Raw genomic sequence first — 17,597 nt, 5'->3', positions numbered from 1 at the left:
TCCATGAGAAATTGGCAGACTGGTACTAGAAATACCTTTTTAACAAAAGCAGTATGGTTAATAGGTATGTATTTTAATTTTGTTTAACAAAGCAGGAAAATCCTTTATTTTTTGTTTATTTTTGGTGATTAAAATAACTACCATCATAGTGAGTTAATTACCTCCTAGAAATAATCTTTTGGAAACATTATGTTATTTCATTTCAGAGGGGGCATTCATTTGTTCAACATTATTTTAATAAATAGGTCTACTTCCCAGGCAGTATTCAATTTCTGGGAATACATAATGACCAAGACCGTAGTCCTTTCCCCTTAGGAAAAACAGTTAAGCAATTGAAGCATGATCTGTGCCATGGTAGGAGAAATACAGGGGATTCACTTGTTCTTCCAGGTGAATACTTTCTTTGGGACGGCACTGAGAATTCAACAGTGAATGAAAGAACAAGAAACGTTTGCTGTATGGAGCTTATAATTCTGTTGGAGAGAAATAAAAATATAAACAAATAGAATATAGTCTCATAAGCGTATTAGATGTTCATAAATTCTGAAGGAAAACGGGAATAGAGTTTTGGGGGAAGGGATGTAATTTTAAGAGTAGACAGGGAAGGCTGAGCATACTGGGAGCAGACTGAGTCGGGGAGGGTTGAACAGTGGGATGTCCATTCATGGGAAAGAGCCTTAGGCCAGAACGACCCTGATGTATATGAGGGCCTCAGTTACATGGAATAAGATGGGAAGAAAAATAGGATGTAAGGCCGTAGAGGTAACCAGGTGCCTGACTCTCTAGACCATTGTGATGACCTTGGTTTTTAGTCAGAGTAGCTGGAAAGCCGTCAGAGTTTGTGAGCAGAAAAGTGACATAATCTAACTTTAGACAGGGGAAGCAAGCCCTTTGGAAGTGTCCAAGTGGAATGCACCGAAAGGGTATTCTTACACTTATCACCTTGGTTTCAGGTTTTGGTGAGCAAACTAGAGGAAAAACACTTCAACTTAACTTTTCTAATTTGTTTTCTTTTTACAACAGTGGGTTTCATTATCACTATAAACTTTGTGACACTGATGGATGAGAATAAAAGGGATATTTTGACACCATAGAATTCAAAGAAAAAAATCTATTCCTAAAAATGTTTATTTGAAGTTTTTCCCTTAAATGGTATTAATACAGGGAAGATAAAACAGAATAGGCTGAGGCATTCCATGTCATGGCAGAAACTATGCAGCCCAGTTAGTCCCTTCTTTGTCAGTCATATATACAAATTATACTTTGAGCTCTGGAAAAGATGAAGTTATTCACTTGTTTAGTCTTATTACCTGAAAATAAGCATTATATCCCAAATATTCAGCTCATTTTATACCAGTAAAGCCACCTAACTCGTTTAGGCTCAGGATCCTTCTGATTGGTCAGTGGCTGTGCCGGATTGGTAGGTGGCCCTGCAGGACCAGTTGTTAACTGTTATGAATTATCTCACATGCTTATATTTAGAATTCACTGTATTTAGATATAAGGAAAAAAAAGGACATGTCAAATAAAAGAGAACATATAGTAATAATATAAAGTTTTACTTGTATAGAATTAAAATACACTTAAGAGAAGATATTTTGCCAAGGGACATATTTCTAAGTAAACATCTAAATCCTGTTACTTGAGAGAAAAAATATTTCCCTGATGTTTCTATATGGCAATGGGTGATACATTTTCATTTCAAAAATTTTTCAACCTGGGACCATTAAAAAAAAAAACAATTAGAATAATTTGTATCATCAGAGTCCCAAAACTTAGACTATATAAATGAAGGCTACTTAATAAAATAGACATAGATTGCTGGCAGTACTCATTTTGTGTTGATAAAATTCTCTTTTTTTCATATAAAGTCAATGAAAACTATGACTTTTTTGCAGGATATGAGTTCATTATTAAAGGAGGAACAGGTTATTTCAGCCTTTGAAGATGAAGGATCATATGTAATTCAAGAACAGCCAGAGTCTCTTGAGTATCAAGTAGTTCTTGATTTAAAAGAAACGGAAATGCCAGAGCCTCCAGCTCCTGAAAGCTACCCTGAGTCCATCTGCGAAGAGGACGTTACCCTAGCTTTGAAAGAACTTGATGAAAGATGTGAAGAAGAAGAAGCTGATTTCTCTGGACTGTCTAGGTGAGAATCCAGTACCTAAGCACTCTTCCCAGGTGATAGTTTCTTTCTCATCCTCTCCCCGGAATGCCCTTCTATTCCAGTTCATTTACTTACATTTATTTATGTTTTCATCTATAATCTTACTCTGTATCTTCATTTTTAAATGACTTTGTGTGATTGATTGTTTTTGTTACTGACATTCACTTAAATAATAAATAATCCATTCCCAAAGCATGGTAAGTAATTTAGAGGCAAACCAAATACCTGTTTTGGTAGAATGTCAAATGGCCAAGTGTTAAAATCAATATTCGGCCATGGCGAAAGCCAAGTATCAAAATCTTTGAATAAAGTTTTGTGATATGAGAATAAATTTGAAATATAGCCAAACAATTATTTTACAGTTTCATTATCAGTAGTCAGATTTTTAAAGTTTTATTTACATAATGGACAAAAGTGATCATTTGTTATTACTATAAGAAGTTAGATCGCTCCCTTAAAACGTTTACTCTGCATAAATTCAGAATTTACTGTCACGAAGTACGAAGAGTTCCCAAATAGGACTTTTTCTTCACTCGTAGTCTGATTCAACTGAATAAGCCATTATTATGTATAGAGTTCCTAAAGAAAACTTTGGTCACTGTTATGAAACTAGTATACAAAACAATTCTATTAACAATTAGAATTATGATATAATCTAATATCTTTTATTTTTGCCTGTATTATTATTATTATTTAAATTTCATAAGTTAGTTTTGGCTTATAATAATGTTCTTTCTAAAGGTATCCAACTTAATGCACCTGCTATCAGTTTATCTACTTCCATAATTTGAATAATTATTTTTATAGAAAATTAATATTTAATATTATCTTGTATTTCAGCAATAAGTATACTTCAGGTGATTAAGTTTTTTTTTAATTATTCATTTTATTGCGATACATTCACATACCACGCAGTCATACAAAACAAATCGTACATTTGATTGTTCACAGTACCATTACGTGGTTGTACATTCATCACCTAAATCAATCCCTGACACCTTCATTAGCACACACACAAAAATAACAAGAATAATAATTAAAGTGAAAAAGAGCAATTGCAGTAAAAAAGAACACTGGGTACCTTTGTCTGTCTGTTTGTTTGTTTGTTTCCTTCCCCCACCTTTCCACTCATCCATCCACAAACTAGACAAATGGGAGTGTGATCCCTGTGCCCCCCCCCATCCCACTGTCCCCCCTCATAAGCCACATTTTTATACAATTGTCTTCAAGATTCATGGGTTCTGGGTTGTAGTTTGATAATTTAAGGTATCCACCACCAGCTACCCCAATTCATTAGAACCTAAAAAGGTTTGTCTAAATTGTGCGTAAGAGTGCCAACCAGAGTGACCTCTCAGCTCCTTTTGGAATCTCTCTGCCACTGAAGCTTATTTCATTTCCTTTCACATCCCCCTTTTGGTCAAGAAGATGTTCTCCATCCCACGATGCCGGGTCTACATTCCTCCCTGGGAGTCATATTCCACGTTGCCAGGGAGATTCACTTCCCTGGGTGTCTGATCCCACGTAGGGGGGAAGGCAGTGATTTCACCTTTCAAGTTGGCTTAGCTAGAGAGAGAGGGCCACATCTGAGCAACAAAGAGGCATTTGAGAGGAGGCTCTATAGGGAGGCCTAGCCTCCCCTTTGCAGCAACAGTCTTCCCAAGGGCAAATTCTGTGGTAGAGGGCTCAATTCATCAAACCACCAATCCCCTATGTCTGTGGGCATGTTAGCAACCATCGAGGTAGGGCAGGCTAATACCCCTGCATTCTCCACCACCTCCTCAAGGGGGCTCTGCATATTTTTTTCCTTGTTTGTTTGTTTTTTTTTTTAACTTTTTTTTTTTCTAAATCAACAGTATGAAAAATAAAAAAAAATGAAAAAAAATGAAAAAAAGAAATACAATAAAAGAACATTTCAAAGAGACCATAACAAGGGAGTAAGAAAAAGACAACTAACCTAAGATAACTACTTCACTTCCAACATTTTCTTACTCTACCCCAAGAAAGTAACCTAATATGGCAACATTTCTATGAACTTGGTCCTACTATACCCATCAGAAATTAACAGACCATAGTCATTCCTGGGCATTGCCAGAACATTAAATTTACCCCTCATAGCTTATCTGTTCTTCTTGGATTATTGTTCTCCCTTCCTTAATTGTTCTCTATCGCTAGTTCCCCTACATTCTACATTATAAACCATTCGTTTTACATTTTTCAAAGTTCACATTAGTGGTAGCGTATAATATTTGTCTTTTTGTGCCTGGCGTATTTCGCACAGCATTATGTCTTCAAGGTTCATCCATGTTGTCATATGTTTCACAACATCGTTCCTTCTTACTGCTGTGTAGTATTTCATTGTGTGTATATACCACATTTTATTTATCCACTCATCTGTTGAAGGACATTTGGGTTGTTTCCATCTCTTGGCAATTGTGAATAATGCTGCTATGAACATTGGCATGCAGGTATCTGTTCATGTCACTGCTTTCCGATCTTCCGGGTATATACCGAGAAGTGCAATCGCTGGATTGAAGGGTATCTCTGTATCTAGTTTTCTAAGGAACTGCCAGACTGACTTCCAGAGTGGCTGAACCATTATACAGTCCCACCAACAATGAATAAGAGTTCCAACTTCTCCACATCCCCTGCACCATTTGTAGTTTCCTGTTTGTTTAATGGCAGCCATTCTAATTGGTGTGAGATGGTATCTCATTGTGGTCTTAATTTGCATCTCTCTAATAGCTAGTGAAGCTGAACATTTTTTCATATGTTTCTTGGCCATTTGTATTTCCTCTTCAGAGAACTGTCTTTTCATATCTTTTGCCCATTTTATAATTGGCCTGTCTGTACTATCGTCATTGAGTTGTAGGATTTCTTTATATAAGTAAGATATTAGTCTTTTGTCAGATACATGGTTTCCAAAAATTTTTTCCCATTGAGTTGGCTGCCTCTTCACCTTTTTGAGAAATTCCTTTGAGGTACAGAAACTTCTAAGCTTGAGGAGTTCCCATTTATCTGTTTTTTGTTTTGTTGCTTGTGCTTTGGGTGTAAAGTCTAGGAAGTGGCCACCTAATACAAGGTCTTGAAAATGTTTTCCTACATTATCTTCTAGGAGTTTTATGGTGCTTTCTTTTATATTGAGATCTTTTGTCCATTTTGAGTTAATGTTTGTGTAGGGTGTGAGGTAGGGGTCCTCTTTTATTCTTTTGGATATGGATATCCAACTCTCCCAGCCCCGTTTGTTGAAAAGACCTTTATGACCCAGTTCAGTGACTTTGGGGGCCTTATCAAAGATCAGTCAGCCATAGATCTGGGGGTCTATCTCCGAATTCTCAATTCGATTCCATTGATCTATATGTCTGTTTTTGTGCCAGTACCATGCTGTTTTGACAACTGTGGCTATATAATAAGCTTCAAAGTCAGGGAGTGTAAGTCCTCCCACTTTGTTTTTCTTTTTTAGAGTGTCTTTAGCAATTCGAGGCATCTTCCCTTTCCAAATAAATTTGATAACTAGCTTTTCCAAGTCTGCAAAGTAGGTTGTTGGAATTTTGATTGGGATTGCATTGAATCTGTAGATGAGTTTGGGTAGAATTGACATCTTAATGACATTTAGCCTTCCTATCCATGAACATGGAATATTTTTCCATCTTTTAAGGTCCCCTTCTATTTCTTTTAGTAGAGTTATGTAGTTTTCTTTGTATAGGTCTTTTACATCTTTGGTTAAGTTTATTCCTAGGTACTTGATTTTTTTAGTTGCTATTGAAAATGGTATCTTTTTCTTGAGTGTCTCTTCAGTTTGTTCATTTCTAGCATATAGAAACATTAGTGACTTGTGTGCATTAATCTTGTATCCCGCTACTTTGCTAAATTTGTTTATTAGCTCTAGTAGCTGTATCGTCGATTTCTCGGGGTTTTCCAGATATGAGATCATATCATCTGCCAACAATGACAGTTTTACTTCTTCTTTTCCAATTTGGATGCCTTTTATTTCTTTGTCTTGCCGGATTGCCCTGGCTAGCACTTCTAGCACAATGTTGAATAACACTGGTGATAGTGGGCATCCTTGTCTTGTTCCTGATCTTAGGGGGAAGGCTTTCAGTCTCTCACCATTGAGTACTATGCTGGCTGTGGGTTTTTCATATATGCTCTTTATCATATTGAGGAAGTTTCCTTCAATTCCTACCCTTTGAAGTGTTTTTATCAAAAACGGATGTTGGATTTTGTCGAATGCTTTTTCAGCATCTATTGAGATGATCATTTGATTTTTCCCTTTTGAGTTGTTAATGTGTTGTAATGCATTGATTGATTTTCTTATGTTGAATCATCCTTGCATGCCTGGAATGAACCCCATTTGGTCATCATGTATGATTTTTTTAATGTGTCTTTGGATTCTATTTGCAAGTATTTTGTTGAGGATTTTTGCATCTATATTCATTAGGGAGATTGGCCGGTAGTTTTCCTTTTTTGTAGCATCTTTGCCTGGTTGTGGTATTAGACTGATGTTAGCTTCATAAAATGAGTTAGGTAGTGTTCCATTTTCTTCAATGTTTTGAAAGAGTTTAAGTAAGATTGGTGTCAGTTCTTTCTGGAAAGTCTGGTAGAATTCTCCTGTGAAGCCATCTGGCCCTGGGCATTTATTTGTGGGAAGCTTTTTGATGACTGATTGGATCTCTTTGATTGTGATTGGTTGGTTGAGGTCTTCTGTTTCTTCTCTGGTCAGTCTAGGTTGTTCATATGTTTCCAGGAAATTGTCCATTTCCTCTACATTATCCAGTTTGTTGCCATACAGTTGTTCATAGTACCCTCTTATAATTTTTTTAATTTCCTTGGGTTCTGCAGTAATGTCACCTTTCTCATTCATTATTTTATTTATATAGGTCTTCTCTCTTTTTGATTTTGTCAGTCTGGCTAGGGGCTTGTCAATCTTGTTGATCTTCTCAAAGAACCAACTTTTGGTGTTATTTATCCTCTCTATTGTTTTTTTGTTCTCTATGTCATTTATTTGTGCTTTAATCCTTGTTATTTCTTTTCTTTTACTTGGTTTAGGATTGGTTTGCTGTTCATTTTCTAGCTTTTTCAGTTGATCCATTAGTTCTTTGATTTTGGCTCTTTCTTCCTTTTTAATATATGCGTTTAGTGCTATAAATTTCCCACTCAGTACCGCTTTTGCTGCATCCCGTAGGATTTGGTATGTTGCGTTCTCATTTTCATTCTTCTCTATATATTTAGCAATTTTTCTTGCTATTTCTTCTTTAACCCACTGATTGTTTAGGAGTGTGTTGTTTAACCTCCAGGTATTTGTGAATTTTCTAAGTCTCTGAGGGTTATTGACTTCTAATTGTATTCCATTGTGGTCAGAGAATGTGCTTTGAATAATTTCAATCTTTTTAAATTTATTGAGGCTTGTTTTATGTCCCAGCATATGATCTATTCTGGAGAAAGTTCCGTGAGCACTAGAAAAGTATGTGTATCCTGGTGATTTGGGATGTAATGTTCTATATATGTCTGTTAAATCCAATTCATTTATCAGATTGTTTAGGTTTTCAGTTTCCTTATTGGTCTTCTGTCTGGTTGATCTATCTCTAGGAGAGAGTGATGTGTTGAAGTCTCCCACAATTATTGTGAATACATCAATTGTTTCCTTTAGTTTTGCCAGTGTTTCTCTCATGTATTTTGTGGCACCTTGATTGGGTGCATAAACATTTATGATTGTTATTTCTTCTTGTTGAATTGCCCCTTTTATTAGTATGTAGCGACCTTGTCTCTCAAAACATCCCTGCATTTAAAGTGCATTTTATCTGAAATTAATATTGCTACACCTGCTTTCTTTTGGCTGTGGCTGGCGTGAAATATTTTTTTCCATCCTTTCACTGTCAATTTCTTTGTGTCCCTGGTCTAAGATGAGTCTCTTGTATGCAACATATTGATGGTTCATTTTTTTTGATCCATTCTGCAAATCTGTACCTTTTAATTGGTGAGTTTAATCCATTTACATTCAAGATTATAACCGTGAAGGCATTTCTTGAATCAGCCATCTTATCCTTTGGTTTATGTTTGTCATATATATTTTTCCCTCTCTCTATTAATATCCTTTAATGTACCCATACCGAATCTCTTTAGTACTGAACCTTTCTCCATGTCTCTCTCTCCTTTCTTTGTTTCTCTGTCTGTAGGGCTACCTTTAGTATCTCCAGTAGGGCAGGCCTCTTGTTAGCAAACTCTCTCAGCATTTGTTTGTCTGTGAAAAATTTAAGCTCTCCCTCAAATTTGAAGGAGACCTTTGCTGGATAAAGTATTGTTGGTTGGAAATTTTTCTGACTCAGAATTTTAAATATGTCGTGCCACTGCCTTCTCACCTCCGTGGTGGCTGCTGAGTAGTCACTACTTAGTCTTATGCTGTTTCCTTTGTATGTGGTGAATTGCTTTTCTCTTGCTGCTTTCAGAACTTGCTCCTTCTCTTCCGTGTTTGCCAGTGTGATCAGAATATGTCTTGGAGTGGGTTTATTTGGATTTATTCTATTTGGAGTTCGCTGGGCATTTATGATTTGTGTATTTATGTTGTTTAGAAGATTTGGGAAGTTTTCCCCAACAATTTCTTTGAATACTCTTCCTAGACCTTTACCCTTTTCTTCCCCTTCTGGAACACCAATGAGTCGTACATTTGGACGTTTTATATTATCTATCAAATCCCTGAGGTCCATTTTGATTTTTTCGATTCTTTTCCCCATTCTTTCTTTTGTGCTTTCATTTTCCGTTCTGTCATCTTCCAGGTCACCGATCCGTTGTTCATCTTCCTCTAGTCTTGTACTATGAGTGTCCAGAATCTTTTTAATTTGGTCAACAGTTTCTTTAATTTCCATAAGATCATCTATTTTTTTATTTAGTCTTGCAGTGTCTTCTTTATTGTCTTCTAGGGTCTTCTTGATGTCCTTTATATCCTGTTCCATGCTCTTCTTGATGTCCTTTATATCCTGTGCCATGGTCTCATAGTTCGTCTTTTGTTCTTTAATTAGTTGCTCTAAGTACTGTCTTTCTTCTGATCTTTTGATTTGGGCGCTTGGGCTTGGGTTATCCATATCTTCTGGGTTTTTTTATATGCTTTAAAATTTCTGTTGTTTTTGGCCTCTTGGCATTTGCTTAACTTGGTAGGGTTCTTTTAGGATTCGTAGACCAATTGAAATCCTTATCTCTAATTTGTCAGGTCTACAGCTTCGTGGAGTACACTTTCTGTGACTAACCAGCAAGTGGCGTCCGCGAGCCACCTATTCCCCTCAAGGCAGTTCTCCCCCGCTTTGCCTCTGTGGTGAGTGGGGGAGTAAGTCTTGTGGGGTCCAGTTGGTGTACCAAGCTTGCGTGTGTAGTTGGTGTTGCCCGCCCTGTATAAGGGGCATGTGTCTGGGTGGCCAGGGAGGGGGGCGGCTCTAAGAACCAAATCTCCCTGGTGTTCCTGGAGTTTTTAAGCTGCTGCAATAGTCTAATCCTTCAGTTCATTCCTGCCACAGTTTGTCTCTGCCACTGACCCACAAGTCCTTGGTATTGGCTTCTGGCCCCTGAGACTTGTGAATGGGTCCCTCTTCCAGGCCTTGCACCCCCTGGTCCTCTGTTGAGGGATGACTGTGCTATGTCACAGGTGAGTGACGTCCCCCAGGGTGGTTCTGGGCTGCTGGTCTGTGTAGGGAGGCTCCCAGTCTGCTGAAATGATGGCTGAATGGGCCTTGTTAATTCCCACTGCTCCACCTTCCCAGCTCTGGGACAACCAGCTGAGGGTGCAGGGAAGGCTAATGTCCACGCCCAATTTTGTGGTGTATGCGTGTTATTTGAAGCAGTTCCGTCACACTGGGTTGTCTCTGGCAGCTCTGGGCTATGGGGCCGGTTACGGGCAGGAGTGTTTCCTGTCCACCAGGATGATGGCTGTGAGAGGATGCCCCGCTTTTCTTGGGAAGTTGTGGTGTTTAGTGAATTTTCTCAGCCACTGGATTATTGCCTTTTGTCTCAGAGCTCTCAGTTCTGCTCTTGTCTTGACCTGCCCAAATTGCAAGTCTTTGAGGCTTTCTGTATTGGGCTTCTTAGAGTAATTGTTTTAGAAAATGAAAAAAGATTTAAAAAAAAGAAAAGAAGAAAAAGGGCGCTCCAGGCAGATCTAATGCGTTATTGAAATGCTAAGAGACAATGCAATTAGGGCTATTAAGGAAAGATCCAGGGGGCAGAGAGATCAGTTTTTCTTTGGGTTTTGCAAATGAGCCTGCAGGGCCTGAGCTCTGCCCTTCCCCTTTCTATGTTCACCAGAACTCCAAAAAGCATCCGCTTTTATTTTTGAGTTTGTCTTGCTGTTTTTTTGCTATGCCTGTCTCCTCTCTGCTGGGCTGGCTGCTCTCAGATTCTCTGGTGTCTGGTCTCAGTCTGTCTATGGTTGGAGTTTGGATGAGTAGAATGAGTTTCCAGTAAGAGCTGCCACTGCAGTTCTCCCTTCTCCTTCCCGGCGCTGACAGCCCCTCCTCCCACGGGACTGAGCCTGGCAGGGAGGGGCGCGGGTCCCCTGGCCGCAAAAACTTACAGATTTTGCTGATCTCAGCAGTTTCATGTTTTCATGAATGTTTTATGAAGTATGCCCAAAGTCAGATTGCTCTGCGGTGTCCAGTCCACGCAGTTCCTGTCTTTCTACCTACTTCCCTGGAGGAGTAACTAAAACATACACCTCACCAATCCACCATCTTGCCCCACCTCAATTAATAGAGTTTTAACATATACAACACATAAAGAGATTTTTCCCTCTCAATACATGTGGAATGCTTACCTGTATTTGAAAGTCAATATTCAGACATTATCGATAATTCTTAGTGACACAGGTTATTCATATTACTGATTTGGATGTGATGGTAGCCTGTGCAATGACTCAGTCATTGATCATGTAGAAGAGAAATTCAGAGATGCCAGAAATGATGTTGAGTGAGATATTCAGCTATTTGGCTTTCCAAAGGGGTGAAGCCAAATAATCAGCTTTAGCAAGGTACTGAAGTTGAAATAAAATGGCACATTCCTACTAAATTTAGGGGTATATCTACTCAAGCTTTACGATATGTTTTGTTAAAATCAATCACCACAGTGACGTGTTTAAAAGCAAACTTTTAGAGGTATAATTTAAGTTTTCATTTCAAATGTCTGCTTTATTTTGCTTTTTCCCCATTCTAAACCCATGTCTCTCCCATATGATTTCCTCCATGATTCTGGAAAGCCTTATAGAGCTTATAGAGCCATCTTATAAAGTGGACCACGCAATTTTAAGACCTTGGGTAAAAATTTCTTTATGGAGTATCTGACACAAATTCTTCATCTTTAAGAACTAGAGTTATACATTTTCCTTACAGGATGTCCAACTCAGATACATTGTCATCTTTTTTTCATTGTTACATTACTTGTATTTATTATCTGACTACTGGGATTATAAAATCCTCAAAGGAAATGGCTATGTCTTACATTTCTTTTGAGTCAAATCTGTTGTCTGCCATACAGCTAAGGCACATAGTATGTGCTCGTGAAGTAACTGAGTTGGCAGTATACATTGTGGCAAGGCTTTTGACTTGTAGTCCTGGGTTCATATTTTGACTCTGTCATTTCCTACCCAATAACCTAAGCACATTATTTCACCTTACTGAACCTGTTTTCTCATCTGTAGAATCAGGGTAACAATAGTAGATAACCCATGTAGAGTTGTGTGAAGAGTTAATGAACTAATCCATATGAAACAGTTAGCACAGCCCTTCACAGAAAAGTATATGCTCGACTTCTTTTTTGTTATTATTACCATCAATTTGGAGCTGTTTGAATAAAAACCTTCCAAAATCAACCATTTAAGAAGAAAGCATTCTGATCTGTAGTATTCAAAGAAATTACCGAAATTAATCCAGTGTTGGCAGACTAAAGGGCTTGGGTTGTTTTAAAGCAGAATCTGAATGAAATTAGATTTCTAGTTCTGAAATGCTAAACAGAAAGAACACAGAAATTTGCTTATTATCTGCTTTCTTACAGTTTAGGTTGTCTTTTCTAAATTAATGTGTGCATATGAATAAAAAAGAAAGCTATGCTGAATGACTTAAACGTTTAAGTAATCAAGTCTATTCTTTTAAGATAGTATTGTGACTACTGTGATATTTGTGCCAACAGTCAGGATGAAGAAGAGCCAGATGGTTTTCCAGAAGCACAGACATCACCTCTGCCGTCACCATTTCTTTCTGCCATAATAGCTGCTTTTCAGCCAGTGGCGTATGATGATGAAGAAGAAGCCTGGCGCTGCCATGTCAATCAGATGCTGTCTGACAACGATGGGTCCTGTGCAGTGTTTACTTTTCATGTGTTTTCTCGGCTGTTTCAGGTCAGTGGGGTTATGGTTTCTGAATTTATATTATATTACCTGATAAAGTTATGGTTTCTCTTCTGAAATCAGTATCTCAAAATTTAACGTCCCTAGTGATTTTCTTTTAAAAAAGGGTTTTTTCCTAATCTACTAATGATACTTTAATATTTGCATTTGTGCAATATTTAATAATAATAATGTACTAATAATACTTTAAATATTTCACATTGTGGTACTGCTGATACTGAATGCAACGATTAGTATAGGTTTCTCCCCTAAGGAGGTTCAGCAAAACTTCAAAACAACAACAAATGTATTTTCTTCTGGGCACCATCAGGGATACCCAAGAAATATATTGCACAACCCCTGCCTTCAAGGAGCTTACATTCATTTTAGTAAAACAACTTATAGTGAATTAACTGTACGTGGCACTTTCATTATGTGTGAGGCCCTTAAAACTATTAGCTATTAAGTTTCCTTCCAACATTAAAAACCATTAATAATATCAGCTAACATTTATTGAGTACTCACTACCAGCTGGACACTATGCTTAATGCTTTACATTAAGTATTTAAATTAATACAACAGCCCCATGGAAAGCAGATATTATTGTTTTCAGCATTTTATAGATAGGGAATCTAAGGATCAAGAAATAGTGCCATTTAAGTCAATGCCTTCTAAACTACCTACCACCTTTCCTCTCTACCTAAGCAAATTTGCCCGTCTTGAAAGACTTCTCAAGTACATCTTCTCACTGATGCTTTCCCAACCTCCAGTCCCTCTCTCCTAGAAGTTTTTTGGTGCTCGTTAACTGGAGCATTTATTTATTTAATTGTGTACTTTGTATTGTTACTTGGTTTTCTGTTTATATTCTTTTCTTTCCACTGATATAGTAAGTTTCTTGATGAGTGAGACTATGGTTTATGCTTTGTTTTTTAACTAATCATAATGCCACCTAATTTAAATGTAGGTACACATTAACCTTGTATAATATTTATACTACTGATAATACAGTCTAAGTCATTGAGTACTTACTGTGGGTCAGGCACTGTCTGGTTTATGTGAATGAATTTTTTTTATTTCTGAGGAGATACTACCAGTAATGCATTTTTATTACTTTAATTAAAGTTAAATCAGATGGCGGCTCATAGCCAAGTTTAGTAGACACATTTACCAAGTTTCTTACAGGTAGACCTTTTAATCTTAGAAGAGCTAATTCCTCAGATATGATGAGGTCTTTATTTTCAAGGATATGTAGCATGCATTCCCTTTGTCTCTCCTAATAAACAAATCCCAGGAGTGGGGAGATAAATGGCAAGTATCATTGGTTTCTTTTGTTCAGTAATACTATTTTGTAAATTTTTGATCATTTTTAGAAATTAACATGTTTCTAAGGAAAAACATAAAAACAAGTATGTATACATCAGTTAATAGAATTCTACATATCATTAAAATAAGAACTTAAAAATAAGGATTTGCCCTAATTATGCCTCTTTACTTACAGATGGGAACAAACCTTCTTAAGTAGTCCTAAGCTTTTTATTGTTTCTTTGCACCATAGACAATTCAAAGAAAGTTTGGAGAGATAACTAATGAGGCAGTCAGCTTTCTTGGTGAGAGTCTGCAGCGCGTCGGTACCAAATTTAGAAGTTCATTGGAAGTGATGATGATGTGTTCAGAATGTCCAACAGTCTTTGTGGATGCTGAAACAGTAAGTTTCTAATGAGGGCTTATTATAAAGACTAAATTTAAATGGCATCATTCTGTAAATGGTCTTTTAAAAAGTAATTCAGAATTCTAAGGTGTCATGGTTCATATTTTCAACTTCATTATAAATATTTGGCAAAATGCAATTCCAGTATATTATATGCAGTGACTTGTGACTATTTCTGATTCTGACCAACCCCTCCTTGTCCTCATCCTTCATAGAGTCCCAGATGGGGATGTTAAAGAGCCATGCTCTAGAGATGTGTACTTTTAACATTTCCCTGATTCTTGAATAGAAGTGAGTAGGAGAGGTCTAGACCTCCCCTCCCATGGAGTACTCATGGCTCCTTGGTCTTCCCCTGACATGTTTCCAAGCACACTTGTAGATTATATTTTAAATATTTATATTAAATTAAGGTTTAAAAAGCCTCAAGGGTGATGATACCCTTACGGTATATACTGGTCTGGCATGCCATTTTTTGCCTGAGTTGGTAGTGGAAAGCATTTGAAGGGGTACTTGTCCTTGCTGATCTCCCTGAAATCCCACTATACACTTATCCTGTTTCAGGGAAGGTCAGCCCGTAATAAGGAACTGAGTATAAGTTGGGCCCAAAATCAATTAACAGAAATTCCGTGACTCAAAAGTTGTCAGTCTCATCACTGGGATCAGAAATTGTTAACCTGGACCCATGTGTTTCCGATTTGACAGCTGATGTCCTGTGGTTTGCTAGAAACACTCAAGTTCAGTGTATTGGAGTTGCAAGAACACCTGGATACATACAATGCCAAAAGAGAAGCAGCAGAGCAGGTTAGTCTCTTTTCTCACCATGTGAAAAAAATAGTTTGCTTTTGATCTCTACCTGTAACCTGGCAGCAGAATAGCCCAAACAAAAAGGAGGACCTCTTAGCACTTGCCTCAGGATTTTGCCTTGAATGGTGGAGCCTTTGACATTTCTGTCCTGTGAATTCCTGTCTTTGGCTTTTAGAAGTCGACCTACTCAGAGCACAACAAGAAACCATAGCTTTATAAAAAAAGTTTTAGATGGAAACTGCATAACTGCTCTCAATACAGTACATGGGGGAATAAAAGCAGTATTTCTCTGAGAATGCATTACAGCCTTGTGGTATAGAAAATCTGCAGCCTGTGCAAAGTTGTGATCTTTTTCCTGTGATGTTGTACATGTACATGGGCAAGCAAAGGGAGAAATGGGTGTGGAGTAGATTACAGATCTTATTTGCTAAGAAATGTTTTCAGTCCCTGAGGGTAAATCCAGTATATTTTCACTTGGCAGAGGCAGAAAAGTGTAAAGAAAAATGTGCTGCTCACTTTCATATAAACTGTTTATTACATAGACTTTGTTTTCCTAAAATAGAAGATGTGTCTTTCATTAATATTGTTCTAGTTTGCTAATGCTGCCAGAATGCAAAACACCAGAGATGGATTGGCTTTTATAAAAGGGGGTTTATTTGGTTACACACTGTAAAGTGGCCAAGGTGACGCATTAATAATCGGGTACCTTCACTGGAGGATGCCCACTGTCATCTGGAAAATCTCTGTTAACTGGGAGGGCATGTGGCTGGTGTTTGCTCCAGAGTTCTGCTTTCAAAATGGCTTTCTCTCAGGATGTTCCTCTCTAGGCTTCAGCTCCTCAAAAACGGCACTCTTAGTTCTCTTGGGGTGTTTGTCTTCTCTTAGCTTCTCTTAGCTTCTCTGGAGCAAAAGTCTGCTTTCCAAGGCCATCTCCAAAATGTCTCTATAAGCTCTCAGCTCCTGTGCATTTTTCAGAGTGTCCCTCTTGGCTGTAGCTCCTCTTCAAAATGTCACTCTCAGCTGCATTGAATTCCTTCTGTCAGCTCATTTATATGGCTCCAGTGATTTAATTTAGACTCACCCCGAATGGGTGGGGCAACCCCTCCATGGAAATCATCCAGTCAGAGTCATCACCCACAGTTGGGTGGGGCGCATCTCCACGGAAACACCCTAATCCAAACGTTTGAATGTAATCCCTACTAATATGTCTGCCCCCACAAGACTGCATCAAAGAAAGAACATGGCTTTTTCTGGGGGACATAATATATACAAACCAGTACAAATATTAATTACCTGTCACATGTAAAAGCCTATGAAAAATAAAGTATAAGTGTTCCTAAATATTCTGGATAGGGTATCAGCCAAAGATGGCTACTCCGAGATGTGAGAGCAGTGGAGGTTGCTGTGAGTCCTGGCATGGCTAAAGGACAGAAAGGCAGAACTGGCTGAGAGGAAGGGAACAGAAGGCTTAAGGTGGAAAATCATGAGCCACATGATACTATCAAGGAAAGCTTAACAACTTTCAATATCATAACCAGAAAAATTAGCCAACTTCACTTAACGCTGCCTCTGTGGACTAATAGCAAACAGTCTTTCGATGTGTCTTAAATGTGACATAGGCCTATATAGCTGCGGGCTGACCAATGGTGGTGATCCCGTTTTTTACAGCATATGTATCTTACCCAAGTTTTGTCAGTTTATCTGTGAGTACAGGTGATTTGAATTGTGAGACCTGTACTGTAACACGGGGTGGATTGGTTGGTCTTGTTTTTGGTGGTCTGTATCCTGTTTTCTTGGCTGTTCTTATGAATGGTGGCCTAGCAGCTAGATATGTGTCAGCCATGCTACCAAAGAAAGGAAACACCTTAACCTACTGGGTTAGAATTTCCAACCCTGTCTTTAAAAAGATGTTATTTCCCATTCTGCTCCAGACTGTTTGCAGCATACCTTGGATCTAGACAATAAAACCACTCATAAAATTCCTTCAGTCATGTGAACCTGGCCTAAAAATTCAATAATTTTAAGCAGAGATGTACACAAGAATAAAATGGTAAAAATAAAAAATAATTTAAAATATTCTAGATACAATTCTGTTCCCTAAATATTCTACATAGGAATATAAAGCACAAATACTATATATGAGTAATTAGGGTAACATAGGTAAAATGTCTGGTAAGTGATAGCTATAAAGAGTACTGGCAATGAGAGAGACTGCCCAAGATGGTACAGGTCCAATAGTGAACCGATGCAGACCAAGTAATGTGATTTCCAAAAAGAGATCACTTTCAGCTAGTAGGAAAAATTCTTGAGGTGGGTGTCTGACCCTTGGTCCTGACAAATGGTTAATTTTGGACTGGGGATTTATTTCAGGTAGAGAATATCATAAGAGAAAAGACTTAGCATAGTGAAGTTTTCTCTGCTTATAGGAAGGAGTTATATTTGCACAGAAGGAATTGGAGTAGAGAAAAGGGCTTTCAAGATCAAACAAGTATCAGGCAAGATCTGGCCATCCTACAAATAATACTGCTTTGTACATTCTTGAATATATATGTCTTTTGTAT

At 37.8% G+C, this 17,597-nt stretch overlaps 2 protein-coding genes across 9 annotated transcripts in view; both read left to right on the top strand.

Moving 5' to 3' along the window:
* Positions 1 to 17,597, top strand: part of FRYL (FRY like transcription coactivator) — a 289,611-nt gene that overhangs the window by 253,907 nt on the left and 18,107 nt on the right. For all 8 annotated transcript variants that reach the window (XM_037829764.1, XM_037829770.1, XM_037829766.1 and 5 more), the window contains 4 exons: positions 1,899 to 2,149; positions 12,329 to 12,536; positions 14,080 to 14,229; positions 14,935 to 15,033. In XM_037829764.1, the coding sequence (XP_037685692.1) occupies positions 1,899 to 2,149; positions 12,329 to 12,536; positions 14,080 to 14,229; positions 14,935 to 15,033 (708 nt within the window). The remainder of the gene's footprint in view (positions 1 to 1,898; positions 2,150 to 12,328; positions 12,537 to 14,079; positions 14,230 to 14,934; positions 15,034 to 17,597) is intronic.
* Positions 16,305 to 17,227, top strand: LOC119529393 (transmembrane protein 126A-like). Its single transcript, XM_037829771.1, has one exon. It carries the CDS (start codon positions 16,680 to 16,682, stop codon positions 16,992 to 16,994), a length of 315 nt encoding a protein of 104 aa, XP_037685699.1. The 5' UTR covers positions 16,305 to 16,679; the 3' UTR covers positions 16,995 to 17,227.

Source organism: Choloepus didactylus, chromosome 3 (genome assembly GCF_015220235.1).
Source record: "Choloepus didactylus isolate mChoDid1 chromosome 3, mChoDid1.pri, whole genome shotgun sequence".
Taxonomy (NCBI): Eukaryota; Metazoa; Chordata; class Mammalia; order Pilosa; family Megalonychidae; genus Choloepus; species Choloepus didactylus.
Note: the sequence above shows the minus strand (reverse complement) of the source record. Positions and strands in the feature narration are given on the sequence as shown.

Bases quoted from the DNA above. Each gene is read 5' to 3' on its own strand.
- LOC119529393 (XM_037829771.1), top strand. From the start codon at position 16,680: ATGGTGGTGATCCCGTTTTTTACAGCATATGTATCTTACCCAAGTTTT.